This window comes from Haliotis rufescens, unplaced genomic scaffold, assembly GCF_023055435.1.
Source record: "Haliotis rufescens isolate VD_foot unplaced genomic scaffold, xgHalRufe1.0.p SCAF_17, whole genome shotgun sequence".
Lineage (NCBI taxonomy): Eukaryota > Metazoa > Mollusca > Gastropoda > Lepetellida > Haliotidae > Haliotis > Haliotis rufescens.
In genome coordinates, this window is record NW_025963857.1 from 17,032,593 (window position 1) to 17,054,590 (window position 21,998).

A 21,998-nucleotide genomic window follows, 5' to 3' on the forward strand; every position below is an offset into this window, starting at 1 on the left:
ACATGAGGAACAATCCAAACTGTACTATGACAAACAATCAGCCAAGTGACTCCTGCACCCACCTGAGTCCTGTTCCACAAAGCCATATCAGCACTAATATGATCGTAACTCCCATACTTTACCATAGACTTGCAACAGTTGTAGCTCCAAGATGATCGTAACTCCCATACTTTACCATAGACTTGCGACAGTCGTAGCTCCAAGATGATCGTAACTCCCATACTTTACCATAGACTTGTGACAGTTGTAGCTCCAAGATGATCGTAACTCCCATACTTTACCATAGACTTGCGACAGTCGTAGCTCAAAGATGATCGTAACTCCCATACTTTACCATAGACTTGAGACAGTCGTAGCTCCAAGATGATCGTAACTCCCATACTTTACCATAGACTTGCGACAGTCGTAGCTCAAAGATGATCGTAACTCCCATACTTTACCATAGACTTGAGACAGTCGTAGCTCAAAGATGATCGTAACTCCCATACTTTACCATAGACTTGCAACAGTCGAAGCTCAAAGATGATCGTAACTCCCACACTTTAACATAGACTTGAGACATTTGTAGCTCCAAGATGATCGAAACTCCCTTCCTATAACCTAGACTCATGCCTTAGCTCTAGGATTGCTTTGTGGAACGGGACCCTGATCCTCAACGATCTACTCTAACGACATCGAAGTGAAACTGGGGTCCTACTATGCTGCAGAATCCCCCTGGGACACCCAATAGAGAGGTCAAGGACAAGTGGTTGTCTTACCATTGTAGGTTATTCTTGGCTTGGTGAGGCAGATGACAAGGTGACACTCTATATCATCTGGAGGAATGAACTTGGAACACACTGGGCACTTGATTCCTGCACAACAAAAATCAAACTAAATAATATCCATTTCATTTTGTCACAGTTCCTGAAAGAAATTCCATAGTGACTGGCATACTTTAAAGAGGTTCTAGCATGCTCCCTAGGCACCCTGGTAGTCTGTGAATGAGGAACAATTTACCAGAGTAAGAAATCTGTGCATAACCATGATAACTCCACTGATAACATTGTGTTGTGCTGACATATATTTATTATACATGAAAGGTGCAGAGGTCTAGACCTGCTCAGACGCCTGATATTCAGCTGCAATTTTGCAGGAATTTTCAGTAAAAATTCTAAAATGGGAATTAAAAATTTCCTATTTTAACGTAAACAAGCGTTTACATTACATTACATATTACATATTCCCCTGGTCTGGTGCAATTCAGTATGACTCCCAAATCATCAAAAGACACCAGTTCTGCGCTGGAAACGGAATGACAGATGTACAGACAGACATGCTGATCACTATATCCCCCCATTGTTCAAAATGGGGGAATAATAAAGTCATAAGTAATGAGTGAGTGAGTTGGTTTTACCAGTATTCCAGTTACATTACAGGGTGTCAGTTTAATGTGGGAGGAAAGCCCGAAGTGATGCAAGTTTCAGACGGCAAAACTCATGAGCACGGATATGGTACTGACAAATCTACAAACATAATTGTGGCAAACCAGGACTCAAACTCACGATTAGTTTCTGGAAAGCCCAAGGAATTATGTGCCTTTTTCTAAGACAACCGGTCCAACCATACCCCCCTACAACAAATGGCTTGGCCGAGGGCACTTGTATTCCACTGATAGCAAAACCATAAGAAAGAGGCTTAATGTTATTGTATTGAATGCCATATAAAGATAAAATACCTTCGAAAATAATAAAACTTAAAATAAATCCTAATTTTGAACAAATGTGACTTCCAAAGCCACTGAGTTAGAAATCCCAGATAAATCCCTAGGTACATCAGTGAGTGATTCAGTAAGTGGGTGTTCATTTCAAAAGAAAACTTTTCATGCTTATAGATTACCATGATTCCTGCCAATCAAATTTCATATTGATCACGTTGATATACATGATACATGGAAAAATGTAATGGGCGAAAATGGCCACATTATCTGATCTCATTATATATTTACCTGTGTTTATGTGTATACATATATTTCCATGGTTATCATGGTTACTGAAAACTACAAGCAAAATCTCAAACATATCACCAACATGATCACCATTGTACACAAGGAAATGATGATATCAGGAGAAATACACACTGCAGACAGACTGATATAGAGAGATATATAGAACATAAGGAAATATTTTTCATGAAACTATGGGGTCTGCTCCAAAAAGGGAACAAAGCTCGGGATATTACACAAATATAGAGAGATGACGGTTGCGATAGACTTAATTCATATTCATCATTTCATTTTGTTCAAATTATCAATTATTCGTGTTTCTGGTCTACCGACAGGGAAATAAAATGCCCAACACACAGTTTGCTATTGTATATTCATATTTAACTTATAATCAACAAGGACATATAAACAATACTTCCCTTTCAACATGTAAGAATTTATCATGTTTATTATGTTTGCAAGAGGTAAATACTAATGATAACGTCATAACTGACCGCATGATGTTGCTGGAATATTGCTAAAAGCGGCGTAAAACCATACTCACTCACTCACTCAGTTAGGAAGATGCGTAGTTATTGGTTATAAGTGCTGGCACGTCACAGGGTCACAAATCAGGTGACGACTCTGGTTTTGGAGTGGTGGAGAAGTCACCGACTGTTATAAGAATGCACCAGTGTTATAGTTTCCCTTGGCAACATGAAACCTGAACATACTGCGCTACAGAGCCAGCCCGGAAGGAAGCAGGAAATGTCTGGTGACTTCATTCACTTGTACACAATCACAGCACCACAGAGCTCTGGATGAGCTTTTGGTTATTTGAGTATTTTACCCAGGGGTTTGATTTTGATTGGGTATCCACAAATTTTAGAGGGTATTCAATTTTTTTTACCCATATGTTTCTTGACAGTTGGGTATTTCACTTAAAACCTGTTTCGTAACAATACCCTTAAATCATTTAAAACTATGTGAATAGTTGTACACCCGTCTGCATCTGCTTACGGCTCCCTCTCGGGAAGTCATTTTTATTTACAAAACCTAGCATTTTGAGAAAGGTGCAATTGTTATAATTACCAATCAGCGACTTATTAAGATACAACATGTACATTGACTAGGTATGATGTGCTTCTCAATTGCCTCCATCAGTATGTTTCCCACAGAAGCTCTTTCCGAATGTAACTGTCTGAAAGTAAATTTGGTGATCGGCTGTTGAACAATCATTTTATCTAACTGTTGTATTATACGCAGTCGTTTTCTCTAATAGTTTTAATATACGCATTATTTTTATTTCAATAGCGTATTTAACATGTTTATAGTTTTTGTCGTGTATTTGATACGCTAGGATTTGATGTGTCTGCATATTTCAGTTGATTTAATGTGTATTTTACGCGAATATGCAGCTTATCTCGAGCTCTGACACCAGTCATTATTAGAGAAGTGTACAGAACCGAAAACAAAACAGAAGGTATGGAGACTAGATATTTTTCAGCCACAGCTACAAAACCACAGATGTGATAAATTACAAGTATGAGCCTAAATAAAAATAAATAAAAAACCCATTTTGCAATGTTCTCTTTGTGGCAGACAATTTATCATTTCCACACTCTGAACCCTAATTATTCTTGATTTAGACAGGTATGAAAGTCAAGAAGTGATGTAGAAACTTGTAAAAACTTGTTAGATGAATAAATAACCCTAAACCTTAGTAACCAAGCAATTGCAACACTATGCAAGCAACATGATCAAGAAGGGTTATACTGTATTCAAAATACCACATCCTATACTCATATATATCATGATATATTGAGGATGGATGCAAATGATTTACATTTTGAACTCTGGGGACATAGTACGACCAATCAAAAATGTAGACTACATAATTGACACATATAAGTGACAATTCAATTCTGGTAATACACTCAAAGTTCAATGTGTCTGTATTTTCTAATCAAAACATTGGAATCGGTAAAATTCTTGAAAATCAAGTGAAGAGTAAGATCCAGTCATCTAAGGCGCCACAATTGTTGTCATCTAAGTTGCATCCCCTGGACACGACCCCAGAAACTCATAATAATGGGTTCGAATCCCTGTTTGTCCCGATTAGGTTTCTAGGTTTCAACACCATACCCATGCTCATGGGTTTCACCAAAGTGGTAAACATCTGAGACATGCATCACTTGGGTTTTTTTCTCCCACATCAAGCTGACACGCCGTGACACAACTGGAATACTGTTCAAAGCGACATTAAACCCAACTCACTCACTCACCCACTCAACTGAAGCTTGCCATATGTGGCCAGCCTGGAATCCTTATGTTAATGTCTTGAAATACCTAAAGTTATTGGTGAGAGTCCCCATGGCTCGAAAATAAATAGACCAAGGTAAATCAACTACAAGCTGAAAGAAATACTAGTTACCAAGGACCTTAGGGTTTGATGAACTCATCAATCATGTCAATAGGTGTATTTACCATGCTTATGAATTACAAATCAGAAATAACATATCACCTTTGATCTTTTCACACCTGCAGGTAGAACAAATAGATATGCATATTTACAATGAACATATGTTAATTTCCCAAAAAAAGAAAAACAAACCCCAGCCTTCAAGTTAATAAATTCAACATACATTTATGATATTATTCATGCTGACAGAACTTTCACTGATCATCATGTCTGATTAGTCTCGACATCAGGCCCGCTAGGGGCTGCTATCAGAGGCAGTCAACTATTGCAGCTTGTGTTGTCATGATCCTCCAATGATCTTGTTTGAATTCTGTATCAATTTTCAGAAATTAGTATTTGCTACATTTTGCAATAACTGACAACATGAGCTAGTTTTGTTTGTTTGTTTGTTTGTTTGTTGTTTAACGCTGCACTCAGAAATATTCCAGCTATATGACGGCGGTCTGTAAGTAATCAAGTCTGGACCAGACAATCCTGTGATTGACAACATGAGCATCAATCCACACAACTGGGATCGATGACATGCATCAACCAAGTCAGCGAGTCTGACCACCTGATCCCGCTAGTCGCCTCCTACGACCAGCATAGTCGCCTTTTACGGCAAGCATGGCTTGCTGAAGACCTATTCTACCCCAGATCTTCACTGGCCACATGAGCTAGTAGTAGCATTACCTTTCAGCGTATAACGGAACAAAATGCTAAATTTGACTGCATAAAATCATAAGAACAAACCTTACTTGACCAGTCATGACAGTCGAGTACAAACTGCTTGATCGCAACACATTGTGCAAACTGTGTATCCGGCACACGTTTCGGAACCAACGATTCTTTCATATCAATCTGTCGTTACAGATTAACTGTAGGATACGAGTGAGTGAGTGAGTGAGTGAGTGAGTGAGTGTGAGTGAGTGAGTGAGTTGGGTTTAACGCCGCTTTTAACAGTATTCTAGTTTAAAGCAGTTAAACGAATCCTGTGATTTTGTCAGTTCTTAAATCAATCATCTTTATGTGAATACTACATTGTGATAGATCATGGTGAGAGATGTCTTGCATAGATAGCAGATTTGATTGGACTAAAGAAACACATGTCAGGCTCTCAACTCGAAGATGTAACATGCATAAGATAAATATATAAGTTATTTTGTTTCACGATTATTAAGCCATTGTAACTTAAAATATAAAATATTTTCTGATGTTTCATCATTTTTTTATTGCTCTATTGTTTTGTAATGTAAAACTTCATCTAAACTCTACCGTAACAGTGAGCGAGTGAGTCTAGTTTTACGCCGCTTTTAGCAATATTCCAGCAATATCACAGCAGGGGACACCAGAAATGGGCTTCACACATTGTACCCATGTCGGGAATCAAACCCGGGTCTTCGGCGTGACGAGTTAACGCTTTAACCACTAGGCTACCCGACCACCCCTCTACTGTAACAAAGAAATACAGTATATTGTGGAGTTTATACAACATTCTGCACACTTAATGCATGCTGCCAGTACTACAGGTATACATTAGGGCTGGGACAAGTCCAAATTTACTACCCGGGTACCCACTGTAGGTCTAAGGAGATGTCTCAAAATGTCCGATTGGGAACATTTTTAGCATAGCCCTGGCAAAATGTATTTAGATATATGTGTTATATCTTTATTAAACCGTATTAAAAATCAGAAGGAATGGGTGCATAGTCAGAAAGAAATACGAACATAAGTGACTTGTAGTGTAGTGTAACCATGGAGTTCAAGATAATTTTTGTCATTAAACAATATATCAGGTGACGTGGTCCTGTGGGTACCCGGGTCCTACTCAGTACCCACCCGAGTTACGCGCCCAAGCCCTAGTATACATGTACACTGCAATACATTTTACAAACGATACTTACTGCACTATTGTTTCTGTGTTTCAGCATATTATATTGTATGAATAAATTCTGCTCTAATTTATGATATCATTTGAACTAAAGTCTACGAAGAAATTAATTCAAAATTGATGTTTCCCTTCTAAATTAATTGACACAACGGCGAAAACAATGTTTTTTCTCTCTCATGTTAGTTGGGTTGTTGTTTAACGCCGCACTCAGCAATATTCCAGCTATTCTGTTATTAATCGAATATAATGAGCGTCGATTCACTCAATTTGTTATCCATGACTGTATGTTTGGCAGCGACTGATCATGCTGAGCAATATATACTTTAGTTTAACATTATGTAGAAAATAGGATCTGCATGTACAATCATTGTTCATCACTGTCAAACACTTTAGCTCCAAATGTATCGCAATACATCCCGCAATACAGATACATGAAACACAATATATTGCAATACAAAAAATTGCAAATACACAACCCTAAAAATGATTCATGCAAAGTTTCAGCTGGATCACTTAATTTAAGAATGTCATAGTGACTATGGATTGAAATTCCATGTATTAAAAGGGCAAAGGCATGGTTAAAATAAGTTTTATCATGTTATACTTTTTTTGTGATATTTTCTTATATGAAGCCTATGAGAAATACTTGTACAAAAGCAAACTGGATAAATACATGGTAAACAAGCATGATATACTCATTCTCCCGCCAAGGATATGTTCTTTTTAGTGCAAGACTCAAGACCCTCACCAGAAATGCCACCTTAAATTTGTTCTAAAAGAGTCCATGACACTGATTCATATGCTGCAAGCTGACTGGTTCTGTAAGCCATCTCAAAAAGATGGTGTTACATGGAGATTCTTTTTTTGTTTCTTTGTTGTTTAATGCAACACTTGGCAATATTCCAGCTACATGACAGAAGATTGTAAATAATCAAGTCTGAGCCAGATAATCTAGTTATTGACATCATGAGCATCAATCTGCACAATTGGGATATGATGACATGCATCAACCAAGTCTGACCACTGGCATGGGTTGCTGGGACCACTTTATTGGTACCGGTCAGTGAAGAACTTTCTGCTCAGCCAATCGGCATCGAGGCTCCTAAATTCTCGGTACGAGTGATCAAAGCATTCATGCAAGCAAGTTTGATTCTATATCTCAAAACAAGTTAAAACAAGTTAAAACAAGTTTAAACAACCGAATGAACATAATGAACCATTATCATGATTTTAAACACTCTTTGCCTTGCAGTTGATTCAGAGCCAGGAATTCAATGCCCATTCTGAACATGCATTTAAACAAGGTGTATGTTTTGTTTGTTTGTTGTTTAACGCCAGACTCAGCAATATAATGGGTCTGTAAATAATCGAGTCTGGACCAGACAATCCAGTGATTGACAACATGCACATTGATCCATGCAATTAGGATCGATGACATGCATCAACAAAGTCAGCGAGCCTGACCACCCGATCCTGTCAGTCACCTCTTTCGACAAGCAGAGTCACCTTTTACAGCAAGCATGGGTTGCTGAAGACCTATTCCACCCCAGATCTTCAGTGGTCCATTAAAACAAGTAAAACTAATGCAACTATAGGTCATTATGCAAAATCATAGAGAAATATTATATCAACCACAATCAACTCACCAATCTGGGGATCGTTGATACTCCTCCAAAAATCAACCGATTCTCATGACCTTTCCTTTACACATCGTTGTGGATATTTTATACTGTTTTACACCCAGTTGTTCTTAAGTTCCGTGACTTTTACAGCCCAAAGGGAGTACCAACAGAGGTTTGTTAAAATCAAAATTTCTGAATGAGGGTCGTAGAGAAAGCCAAATCATTTTAGAAAGCCGATATGCTCTAGAACCTGCTCATCCTCCAACTAAGGTTCACCTGGCCTGATACAGAAAGGTATCATATTGGATTAATACATCTGGACACCATTCTACAAAGCAATGTTAGCACTACGACAGTCGTAAGCCTTCGTTAAAGTATGAGAGTTCGCTTGTCTTAGCGCTATGATTGCCTTGTGGAACGGGGTCCTGGACACTATACTACAAAGCAATCTTAGCCCTACGACAGTTGTAAGCCTTCATTAAAGTATGAGAGTTCGCTTGTCTTAGCGCTATAATTGCCTTGTGGAACGGGGCCCTGGACACTATACTACAAAGCAATCTTAGCGCTACGACAGTCGTAAACCTTCGTTAAAGTATGAGAGTTCGCTTGTCTTAGCGCTATGATTGCCTTGTGGAACGGGGCCCTGGACACTATACTACAAAGCAATCTTAGCGCTACGACAGTCGTAAGCCTAAGTTAAAATATGGGAGTTATGATCATCGTAGCGCTTCGATCACTTTGTGGAACGGGGCCCTGGACACCATTCTACAAAGCGATCTTGGTGCTACGACTGTCATCATGGTCATAAGTCTTTGTTAAAGTATGGTAGTTACGATCATCTTAGCGCTAAGATCGCTCCATGGAACGGAGACCTGATCTTATCGCAATTGATCTTAACATCCACTGTAGCATGTATCATATTGTGTATCATATTCTGATCTTGTTATTTTAGACAGTGTGAAATATTTATACTGTTGCACACTTTCAGCACCTATTCAAGTCAGCCCATTTTGCCACATCAAATAAATCATTCTCCTGTCAAGTTAACCATGTGTTGCTGATAACTGTTCAACATGACTGAGAAAATATTACAACTGGTTATTTCTGCATCAGAGATGTGTGCAACAGTATAACCTCTAAAGCACATGTCGAAATAATAAAGACGAGTTTGCAGTATAGATTTCTGGTTATTCACCTGTGGAGACATCTCAGAGGGGAGGGGACGCTCACTGACAAAGCCCAGCAGTACACTGTAAGCCTTAATTAATTCCAATCATCACACAACAGTTTTAAGCCATGTCATATGAAAAAATATGACCACACAAGGTAATAGTGAATGAATCTTAAGTTAACCTAGGGAGGAAGTGACAGTGAACACAAGGAGAATTATATCCAACAACTTCATATCTCACTTCAAACAAATAAATATACTTCAATTAAAAAAGCAATTATTCTGTCAGATTTATCACCACACAGACTGTTGGCTGTTTCTAACCCTGACCAATGTTGAAAGTGGGATTAATGTCATGTTGACAAGTGTGGCGCATTTTGTACTGATCTTCAGGAAGGTGGGAAGACCGATGGAATTACTACTACATGGTCGTAAAGGTGACGATGCATCACATACACTTGGCAACAAGAAAAGTAAGTACATGATGTTTCATTTTATTATGATTTATATTTATGCTTTAGGTTTCACTTTATACTTGTACCCTATGTTCCCGTGTCTGAAGGCGAACAATTGACTTGCTTTTGCATGTGTTTGTGACGGTGGGGTAGGATACGCTCAGCTTTTCGCAACCACCTACTTCACTATTTGATGGTGACTCTTAAACAAATGCTCATAATATAGTCAGACTCGAACAATGAAATCTGTTTTTAACAGAGATATCTCATGTATATGGAAAGGGTTTTGTTTTCTTTTATTTAGGTGAGAATATCATTTAACAAACAAAACGAGGTCAAAATCTTAAATATTGTGAAGAACAATCTATGTGTTCAAACGGACAAGCATTACATAAGGACACTTGATTTGGAATTGGAGCAAGAATAATTTGAACTTCAGACTTCATAGTTTCAAATCATACAAGCTAGCTTCTTGGGCAATTATATTTTGTTAAAAAAAACTGTGTGTCATTATTATTTGTACTTATAGATTTTGATTATTGTATTAAACACACTTGGTACACTGCTCCAACAAGTATCACAGGTATATTGAAAACATGCTTAGAAGATTTCCTAATAATGTTAACATTAGGGGTGTCACGATAAATCGAAATATCAATACATTGCTATTGGTAAGCACTTAAAGTCAATAAATCGATTGTTAAATCAGTTTCCGATCAACAGTATCGATTTCAGTTAGGAATATTGATAGTTTCGATTGTATTTACCATATCAATAAAATATGAGCAATGCTGTTCAAATTTGTTTTTCTTTTGATCATGTGTGGTAGTAATTTACGCATGGTAAACATGGTAAAGTGGAAGTTTCTTTTTCTTAAATTATTAGGGTAAAGAAAAAACAAATCAGTCATATCTCAAACTTTACTTTTATTTGTTGTTATGGTTATGGTTATCACATTCAAAGGAAACTTCAGTTCAAAGGTATAATTCAACTCTAAAATCCATCTAAAATGATACATTGAAAACTATCGATACTTCTCAAAATAGTTTCTTTCAATATCAATAGTTATTGCAATAGTGATTTCCAGACCAATAGTCACTCCTAGTTAACATGTACAGATTTACTTCCTGTCAATAGGGGGGCACGGGTGGCCGAGTTGTGTAAGGCGCCACGATTCACTGTGCAGAGTTGCATCCCTTGGGCACGCCAGAAACCTATGATTGTGGATTCAAATCCCAGTTTGCCCCGATTATGTTTCTAGGTTTGTCAGCACCATACCCGTGCTCGTACCGAAGAGGTAAACGTTTGAGACCTGCATCACTTTCACGGGCTTTCCTCCCACATTAAGCTGACGCGTACCGAAAAGGTAAACGTTTGAGACCTGCATCACTTTCACAGGCTTTCCTCCCACATTAAGCTGACACGCCGTGATATAACTGGAATACTGTTAAAATCGGCGTCAAACCAATCTCACTCACACTCCTGTCAATAGTTTTTCGCCACTGATCCTGAGAATGTGTTTTACCTCCTCTTGGAGCTAAATACTGTATTTGATGTAATAAACGCCCTGTCCTAATAAGCGCCCACGGCGATATTTGCTAATATATTGGCTAGTGAACGATTCCAATTAGCACCCCTTCCAATTGATCAATGTACACAAGACGTATTTATTCGTGTATAATACGCACTCGTGTGTTATATGCACCCTTAATTATGGGCAATTAAATTCTAAAAAATACATCTGTCGTGTATAATACGACTTTTCTTCTGTATCATTTCAGACTGTCAGCATAAACTATGAAATTTACGATCTTTCAATTCTTTTTTTCTCACCAAAATTATATTATAGTAAGAGCCCCCTATTTCTAATTTTGAGAGCGTCCTGCATGCTTTTTACGTTGAATACGGTATGTCCAATACAAGTGTAACTGAAGCTATACTGGTTACACCAGTGGCCAGCAGTGGCCAGCAGTGGCCAGCAGTGGCCAGAGAGGAAGGTGTAGAGATCTCTGTAATCACAGATCAGTCTGCCACCAATCTAATCACAGCCTCACCTTATACCATTAAACTACAGACATGTAGGAATGAAAAGGCTTCAGCCTCTCCTGATCTGAGTAATTTGTCATTTGTGCTGGTAATGTGATGCTATAATACCTAGAACATTACCTTCACCCAGTGCCACCTTGTGTTACATAACAGGAAATCTGTAACATTGACTATAATATTTGAGATCAAAGGTGTTTATAGAAGTCAAAGCGCAGGCCCAATTACGAAATAATTCAAGGGAGACAAGGTTCAAGCCAATTACAACTTAATTTAAAAGGAACTTGTCTCAAGCCAATGACTTAATTCAAGGGAACTTATCTCACGGTAAATATGACTTAATTCAAGGGAACTTGTCTCAAGCCAATGACTTAATTCAAGGGGAACTTATCTCAAGCCAATTATAACTAAATTCAAGGGGAACTTATCTCACGGTAAATATGACTTAATTCAAGGGGAACTTGTCTCAAGCCAATAACAACTTAATTCAAAGGTAACTTGTCTCATGGTAAATATGACTTAATTCAAAGGTAACTTGTCTCAAGCCAATAACAACTTAATTAAAGGGAACTTGTCTCACGGTAAATATGACTTAATTCAAGGGGAACTTGTCTCAAGCCAATGACTTAATTCAAGGGAACTTATCTCACGGTAAATATGACTTAATTCAAGGGGAACTTGGCTCAAGGTAAACATGACTTAATTCAATGGGAACTTGTCTCAAGCCAATGACTTAATTCAAGGGGAACTTATCTCAAGCCAATTATAACTAAATTCAAGGGGAACTTATCTCACGGTAAATATGACTTAATTCAAGGGGAACTTGTCTCAAGCCAATTACAACTTAATTCAAAGAAAACTTGTCTCAAGCCAATAACAACTTAATTCAAAGGAAACTTGTCTCAAGCCAATAACAACTTAATTCAAGGGGAACTTGTCTCATGGTAAATATGACTTAATTCAAAGGAAACTTGTCTCAAGCCAATAACAACTTAATTCAAGGGGAACTTGTCTCATGGTAAATATTATTTAATTCAAAGGAAACTTGTCTCAAGCCAATAACAACTTAATTCAAGGGGAACTTTTCTCATGGTAAATATTACTTAATTCAAGGGGAACTTGGCTCATGGTAAATATTACTTAATTCAAGGGGAACTTGTCTCATGGTAAATATTACTTAATTCAAGGGGAACTTGGCTCAAGCCAATTACATCTTAATTCAAGGGGAACTTGTCTCAAGGTAAACATGACTTAATTCAAGGGGAACTTGGCTCAAGCCAATTAAAACATAATTCAAGGGGAACTTGTCTCAAGCCAATTACAACTTAATTCAAGGGGAACTTGGCTCAAGGTAAATATGACTTAATTCAAGGGAAACTTGGCTCAAGCCAATTAAAACATAATTCAAGGGGAACTTGTCTCAAGCCAATTACAACTTAATTCAAGGGGAACTTGGCTCAAGGTAAATATGACTTAATTCAAAGGAAACTTGTCTCAAGCCAATTACAAGTAAATTCAAGGGGAACTTGGCTCAAGCCAATGACTTTATTCAAGGGGAAATTCTCTCAAGGTAAATATGACTTACTTAAAGGATAAAGCAACTTAAACCAATGACACCTTTCTTAAAGGGGGACAAGGCTTTGCTACCATATCTTTGTTTGAACCGTTTTCGAAAGACACACAGCTTAGATAGCCATCAAATAAGATTATACCTATGAGATGGAACTTTGATACCGCAGATTTTAAACAACTGGATAAGAATTACCTCTAACATATTGAAAATAATCAGCTTGACATAACTGCCAGTTAAAAAATGCTGAAAGAGATTCAGCTGTATGCTACCTTGGTACAATCACATAGGCAAGTTGAAGAAATGGGTCTGCAATCAACACCATGTGTCATGCTTACATCTCCTGTACAAGTCAGTTATAACTGACCTAGTTGTCTGTGTTTTAAGGTTCAAGTAACTCTGAAGTGTGCAATAGTAAGAAAATAGTTTACTTCTAGAGCTATTGACCATGTTGACACGAATCTTCATCATAGGAGTGAGTGAGTGAGTATGGTTTTACGCCGCTTTTAGCAATATTCCAGCAATATCAAGGCGGGGGACACCATAAATGGGCTTCACACATTGTACCCATGTCGGGAATAGAACCCGGGTCTTCGGCGTGACGTGCGAACGCTTTAACCACTAGGCTACCCGACCGCCCCCTTCATCGTAGGAAGACAATCACCATTCTCTTTGAAATTTTTACCTTCATGAGAGAAAATGGCCCCTGGTCCAAAGGCAATGAGATTTTTTGGCGTGTGATGAGATTTAGCAATTTTCAGAGATAATTCATCTTCACACAGAGGAAATTGTATTTCATTTTCAGTACTTGAGACTTGAATTATGTTGCAACAAATAGATAATTCATCTTCACACAGAGGAAACTGTATTTCATTTTCAGTACTTGAGACTTGAATTATGTTGCAACAAATAGATAATTCATCTTCACACAGAGGAAACTGTATTTCATTTTCAGTACTTGAGACTTGAATTATATTGCAACAAATAGATAATTCATCTTCACACAGAGGAAACTGTATTTCATTTACAGTACTTGTGACTTGAATTATGTTGCAACAAATAGATAATTCATCTTCACACAGAGGAAACTGTATTTCATTTACAGTACTTGTGACTTGAATTATGTTGCAACAAGCATGAAATACTCATATCCCCCGCCAATATGACATGCTCAGGTTGTGTACAAGGCAAGAAATATTGTACAGTCTTCAAGATCTGCTCCAGAAACAAGCACTACCACAATTTTTTCTGCGAAGGTCGTTGCCATGAAAACTCAAAAAATAAATAATCAAAAGGCACCAGTTCATTAATTATTCCACTGGGAATAATTAAAAATATTAGCATTAGTATTACATGAAAATGACATTAGTATTTATATTTCTGTTCATTGTCTAATTAAGTAGAAATTACATTAATATTTATCATGTTTATGTAATTCTGTTCATTGTCAACTTCAGGAAGAATTATTTGTGACGACAATTATAGGTTGTTTACAACTATCAGCTGTTCATTTGATTGGCATGGAAACCTGCAGTGTCAAATTTCTAGATCTCCAACAATGTGTGTTTATATGGTAATTTAATATATTCAAAGTGATGACATGAAATATTGACTGTTGTAAATGGAAATGATGTTACAGTCTGTTGGCAAAAAATAAATAATGTACATTTCAGAATGAGATGAAACAGTGCTTTCATCAATTTTTTACTGTCAATTTCCTTCTGTAGTGTTAACGAGGGAAATATTATTGAATTTTCAATTAATTAGAAGTGACAGTTCATTATACAACGAACATTGCTCCTGGTTCACTATTGTTTAATTAGCAACAATTAAGTCACTTATTTCCCGCAGGGGGTGGCGCATTTGCCATGTGCTGCAGACGGAAAATGTTGACGAGTAACTGTTGACATTTTACAATGATTATGAGTTACATTTGAATTATTAGGTCCCAGTTTTCAAAAAGACATTTACAAATCTGGAAGCAAACATATTGTTGCATATATTAAAAACTCTAAATCCAACTTGTCGTATGACCACTAGAAATATTTCAAAATTTGAAAATCCTGCACGCTGGCCATTTCTTTAATTTCTTGCAACAGGGTTTGTTTGTGAGAACTCTTCCACCAGTGCTGTCTTATCTAAAGGCAAGGCGAATATCATCTAAAATATGGTATTCAACGTAATAAGCGCCCAGGGCGCTCTCAAAATTAGAAAAAGGGGGCTCTTATTAGAATATTACTTTGGTGAAAAAACAGAGTTGAAAGATAAATTTCGTGGTTTATGCTGACAGCCTGAAATGTTAATGTACGACAAATATATTTTTCTAGAATTTAATTGCCCATAATTAAGGGTGCATATAACACACAAGTGCGTATTGTACGCGAATAAGTAAGTATTTTGAACATTGATGAGTCGGAAGGGGTGCTAATTGGGATTGTGCTGATTGTTCACCAGTTATTAGCAAATACCGCCGTGGGCGCTTATTACGTCGAATATGGTATGATAGTTTGCGATATGAAATTTGTTTAATTGTTATGCAGAAAGAGTTGCAGGTATATTCATTTAGTTTTTGTTTTAATGACATCCCAAAATAGAAATTTGCTTAACCCTAACCCTGATTTGAACATTTACCCGTGATTTTTATATATATCTTGATTGACATGTAGACCTACGTCGTTGATTTCTGCTAGGATGTAAGTGTCAATTAATTTAATATGTTCAATAACTTGCGTGTTGTAGATCACGAAATAAGATTTCCGTGTGCTACCAAAGAGTTTATGTTGTAAAATTGAACACTCGTTTTGCCATTCAGGGATCAACAATGTTGTGCACTCCACCATTGTCAGCTGATGCAAAGTTCCAAGCAGCGTCTCTGAGGAATCGGTCAAGCACATTAAGAGATAGCATGCAGTTTTGAGAGAATTCAACTCGCTGTTTCTTTTGACAACTTTTGACAATTGAATAAACTACTGTGTCAGTTTTTTGACATTTTTAGGTATGGTAGATAATATTATTTGAGCAATACGACTTTTTTTTATTTTTGAAGGTGAATATGAGATTGTCAATGCAGATAAAACTATTGAAAGATGTACGCGATTTTTAATTGCACTGATTGAATGTGATGCACTATGACAACTATGCGAGAATATCGCAAAATCGCAGTCAAAGTCAATCCCTTCACCATTGTCAATTCAAAAGATCCTGAATATATCAAGAATGTTATTTTCATGGAATGCTATTTTCCTTGTGACTGACCTCAGTCATGACAAATACAAATATCCTTCATTGTACTGGTCAATTGGTCTGATCTTGTGAGATAAACTTTCATCCATGTAACATGTCAGTGTTGTTGATGGCCATTAATCCAGTATGCACAGACGCCTTCAAATGTCTTCCAATCTTGCTTGTTCACTGTTCATTGATCTGATGGCTACTGGTTATCTTGCCTTTTCATACTCACAAAACTAAAGTAATAGATTCTTTTATATACCATGTGTATAAGCAATTCAGAAAACTAATCATGTGTAACTTATCCTCATTACTAAAAAAAAACCATGTCCTCCATCTGATAGAAATGTTTGACCTTGTCTAACAGGCACCAGTGGAAATGGAAGGGGACAAAAGACCCTTTATTCAGCATAGATTTCAGGTTATGGATTAGTATTGCCTCAACGGCTGTTTTCTGGTGGGTCATGCCCCACCTGTGGAGTCGTCCCTGTGGGGAGGAGACGCTCAGGGAGCTGTAACAGTGTAAGCTGTGGTTAACGCCGAACGTCACACAATGCTCTTCAGTCACACCATGTGAATAATATCCTCAAAAGCATAGGCAAGAGAAGGCATGAATTGCTGATGAAAACTGGTTCAAAATCTTCGTCTTCATCATGTTCATAGTCCTAACTGTTTGTTTAACTCCACACTCAGCAATATTCCAGCTATATGACGGCGGTCTGTAAATAATCGAATCTGGACCAGACAATCCAGCGATTAACATCATGAATATTGATCTACACAATTGGGATTCGATGACATGCATCAACCAAGTCAGCGAGCCGGACCAACCAATCCCGTAAGTCGCCTTTTACAACAAGCATAACTGCCTTTTACAGCAAGAATAGGTTGCTGAAGACCTATTCTACCCCTGATCTTCACGGGTCTCCTAACTGTTTAATTGCCTCCAGCTTGATATCGGTCCAAGAATCTACATCGAAACGTCACTATATGCAATAAACCAGAAGTTGTAATCATTAAAGTTGTACGTTTATCTTACTTCATAGACCTAGTAGTGTGAAAGGAAACAAATGTCAAAGGGCAAAAATGGCAACCATTTTGGAGATATGCTTGTATGCTTGTGTGAATGAGTAAATGTTGTTTTACAATGCATCTGTTTTGAAGATATGATATGGTCAACGTTTTCTTACAACGCAACTGTTTTGAAGATATGATATGGTCAACATTGTCCTACAACGCAACTGTTTTGAAGATATGATATGGTCAACATTGTCCTACAACGCATCTGTTTTGAAGATATGATATGGTCAACACTGTCTTACAATGCAACTGTTTTGAAGATATGATATGGTCAACATTGTCTTACAATGCAACTGTTTTGAAGATATGATATGGTCAACATTGTCTTACAATGCAACTGTTTTGAAGATATGATATGGTCAACATTGTCCTACAACGCATCTGTTTTAAAGATATGATATGTTCAACATTGTCCTACAACGCAACTGTTTTGAAGATATGATATGGTCAACATTGTCTTACAATGCAACTGTTTTGAAGATATGATATGGTCAACATTGTCCTACAACGCAACTGTTTTGAAGATATGATATGGTCAACATTGTCCTACAACGCATCTGTTTTGAAGATATGATATGGTCAACACTGTCTTACAATGCAACTGTTTTGAAGATATGATATGGTCAACAATGTCTTACAATGCAACTGTTTTGAAGATATGATATGGTCAACATTGTCTTACAATGCAACTGTTTTGAAGATATGATATGGTCAACATTGTCCTACAACGCAACTGTTTTGAAGATATGATATGGTCAACACTGTCTTACAATGCAACTGTTTTGAAGATATGATATGGTCAACATTGTCTTACAATGCAACTGTTTTGAAGATATGATATGGTCAACATTGTCTTACAATGCAACTGTTTTGAAGATATGATATGGTCAACATTGTCTTACAATGCAACTGTTTTGAAGATATGATATGGTCAACATTGTCTTACAATGCAACTGTTTTGAAGATATGATATGGTCAACATTGTCCTACAACGCATCTGTTTTGAAGATATGATATGGTCAACATTGTCCTACAACGCAACTGTTTTGAAGATATGACATGGTCAACGTTGTCTCATAACGCAACTGTTTTAATGATTTGTCTGTGATTTTAGCCACTAGACTGAAGCTTGAGTCTAGTACACTTCCCCTGGTCTGGTAATAGCAGCTTACTATATTCCATATACTAGGGATGTCACGATACGACCATCTCACAATACGATACATAATGTCATACTTTGTTCACGATACGATAAATATCGCTACACTTAATTCAATGCAATTTCACGGGGCATAAACACTTATAAAAAGGCTTGAAACTTAAATATCTTGTCTCATATTTGAAAATAAAAATGTCTCATTTCAATCAATAGTTCATGTCAAATGCAAAAAGAGTGTCAACATAAATATTTCCTCTTATAAAACATAACAGCAAAGTCCCTGTTTGCTAAATACCTCAGATGTGCGCACGAAATTAAATCAATTAAATATGAACAGGTCCATGTGTAAACATGGTAAAATGATACAAGATTAAAATGTGAATCGATACAGGGTTAAACTATGAATTGATACAGGTAAGTGTATTTGAAGTATCGTATCATCTGAGAATATTATTCATGCATCAATGTATGTATTGGTGAAATCTACTGAAAATATTGCCAAAACACAAATGTTGGTTTGTCAACTCAAAAGTATTTGGCACAGACTGTCATGATAACAGCATTTACATTTCTCTCAAAAGTAACATCATATCCAGTGCCGTAGCCAGCCAGATTTTTTATAGAAAACAGTTTTATTTTAATCAAGTTGGGGACAAGTGATACTTATACAAATATTTGCCCCCCCCTGTCAAAAAAAGTTAACTACGGCCTTGATATCCTACTTTGTGAAGTCAGTGGCAGGGATCATGGGACATGTCAGGTCACATAGTAAGACTGTAAAGGTGATAAGTGTTTACACAAGTTAGTACAATGTTATTCGGGCAGTATTATATGACAGTTTATTGATAAGTACAGCTTACAAGAGAGACAGTTACATGACCTACTGGTCCTTTGCCCAACAATTTTTGTACAACAATTTATGTCTGGCACTAAGAGTGAGGGAAATCTCAATCTCATTCAAATCAGATCTCAGTTCTAGCTACCGCTAAACAAAGATCTGAAGACATCCCATTTCGGGTCACGTCAGACCGACCTTTCGCCAACTCTGACCGACCAATGGAATTACTGACAAGAAGTCGACATTAGCCAATCAGATGGCAGCTTTCTCGTACTTTACGACACTAATTGCAAATTGGCGAGAAACGCTTCGAAACATATTTTGACAAATTCTCTCTTAAAAATTTGAAACCTGAACAAAAGAACATTCTCGAATGGCTAATATATGGTTTAGATTGTATAGATCCAGTCGTTAAGCCTGTAACTATCGTTCGGAATACCCTGTTTTAAAGTTTTCGAAGCTGCATGATCAGAAATAACATTCCAGCTGTCACTTTCATGATCTGGTAAGCCACGCTCTGATTGGTCAGATGAAAGGACGTTCTGACGTGACCCCTAATGGGATGTCCTCAGATCTTTGTTTAGCAGTAGCGAGAACTAAGATCTGATTTTAATGAGATTAGGGAAATCTGGATTAGTCCAATTCTAACTGATGAAAACTTAATGTGGTATTAAGGACCATAAACATGATCAATTAGGTTTAGTAATAACAGAAATCCAGATTAGTCAATGTCTTGTTTTCACAAATTCTGCTGTATGTGTAGGTGAGTGAATGTTGTCTTTATCATGTTTATGTTTTCATACTCTAATGCTGCAAGTCAGCAATATCAGCATTGGAAAATGGCAGCTGCCAAGTGACCCAAATATGTTAAGCTAAAAAATTGTTAACAATGGTTAAGGTGATAGAATTTAGTTAACTTGGGTGTCTTTGATTCATATATCAGTGAGTGAGAGAGTTAATATTTAAAGTCACTGCTTCCATATCAGCATAAGGACTGACTTAAAGCTGTTTCAACACAAGCATATATGCCAGCCATGTGGGTGGCTGTATGATAGTGTACAGTGGTGTAAAACATTCAAGCCTTCATATGAAATCCATAAGAATGGGTGGCAATGTATTGATTGTTGATGCATAAAAACTGAATCTATCGAACAGTTTGCAATACAAAAAGCATGGGGTGACACTGTACCAAGATTATGATTATCAGTGTGGTAAACATTGTTAGAAATAAACTGAAAAGCTTTACAAACTCAGGTAAAGATAAAATGCCCTTGTAATGTTACAACAATGGGGAAATTATGAAATTTGTACTAGCCCACAGTGATTTGTACTAGCTCCGGCTCGCAGGCTAGTGTTAATTTCTAAACCTGGGTAAAAGTAATGGAAAAAATAATGATATTGTAGTATACTGAGAGTCTAATTAGATGTATAAAAGATAACTACGACTTATTCACCTCCCAAAATAAAAATCGCCCTTCTTCTTAAAGTCAATATACTAGACAAATTCTATTATGCACTCTAAACAAAAACGCAAAAATATTGTTTGTTTTGAGCATGTGATCAGCTGACACTCTGTGACAGAAACACAAATACATCACTCAGGTTGGATGCTGTTGCAGAAGCGGATAAAAATCAGCTCCAAATTTAGTACCCTTGATCGTTTGTTGTCATCACATGACCTTTGCTCCACGTGGCTGATCCCAGGACAAAAACATTCATGTAAACAATCCTGTTAGGAGTTCATACAATGAATGAATAAGCACAAATAACATACGTCAAACCTGGAGTTTCCTAGACAGGTGCGCGTCACAGTTCACGCTTACCTCCAGTTTCAGTTGTCGTCAAAATAAAGTTTCACACTCAATAACAGAAGTTAATGACGAATGGGGTGTACATACCTTGTAAAGCAAACAAATGAACGGGTAGAGAGTGAGCAAATGCGCGCCCGAAGGGTCCCCCTTCTTCAGGTGAGCTAGAATCAGAATCGGGCGAATTGCTTCTGTGAGCGGCGCCATTTGATGTTGGTATAGTCAAAGCACCCGAATGACCAGGGGATTGGAAGCTTCCCAGACTTCTGGCACGGGCACGAGCGGCAGCCCCCCCTGATCGACCCATGGCTAAATCCCCTGTGGCCGAACTGGTGCCCGCAGGACTGCTCCCAGAGTATGTTCTCATACGGGGCTGGCTGTGCGTACTTAGCTTCAGGCCCATGGTTATTCTATACACTGACAATTCCTTCTTCAAATTTCATGGGTTGGAATCAACGAATGCGACTGGCAAAACTCTAAACTTGCAACATAAATACATGATTTGATCTCTTTCTATTTCTATCCGCCATCTTTTCTTCCTTGTTTTGCGTCAGGGAACCAACACAAAAGTGACGTAGTTTTGTCATGTGACCTATGTAAACCCATTGAAAGACAACACAAGGGCATAAATCATATGTGTTTCAAATGATTGTCGTCTGCTCAGAAATTATATCAGTCACTGAGACAATATCCACTGCGATGCTATTAT

General features: G+C 37.4%; 1 protein-coding gene across 1 annotated transcript in view; it reads right to left on the reverse strand.

The window, feature by feature from the left end:
* LOC124137959 (E3 ubiquitin-protein ligase ZNRF2-like) overlaps nt 1–21,861 on the reverse strand; it is a 37,649-nt gene extending 15,788 nt beyond the window's left edge. Inside the window, exons 1-2 of the mRNA XM_046504423.2 lie at nt 21,380–21,861; nt 759–854 (exon numbers count right to left, since the gene is read on the reverse strand). Coding sequence (XP_046360379.1) covers nt 759–854; nt 21,380–21,692 — 409 coding nt within the window. The 5' untranslated portion in view covers nt 21,693–21,861. The remainder of the gene's footprint in view (nt 1–758; nt 855–21,379) is intronic.
* Between the last annotated feature and the right edge of the window lie 137 nt (nt 21,862–21,998).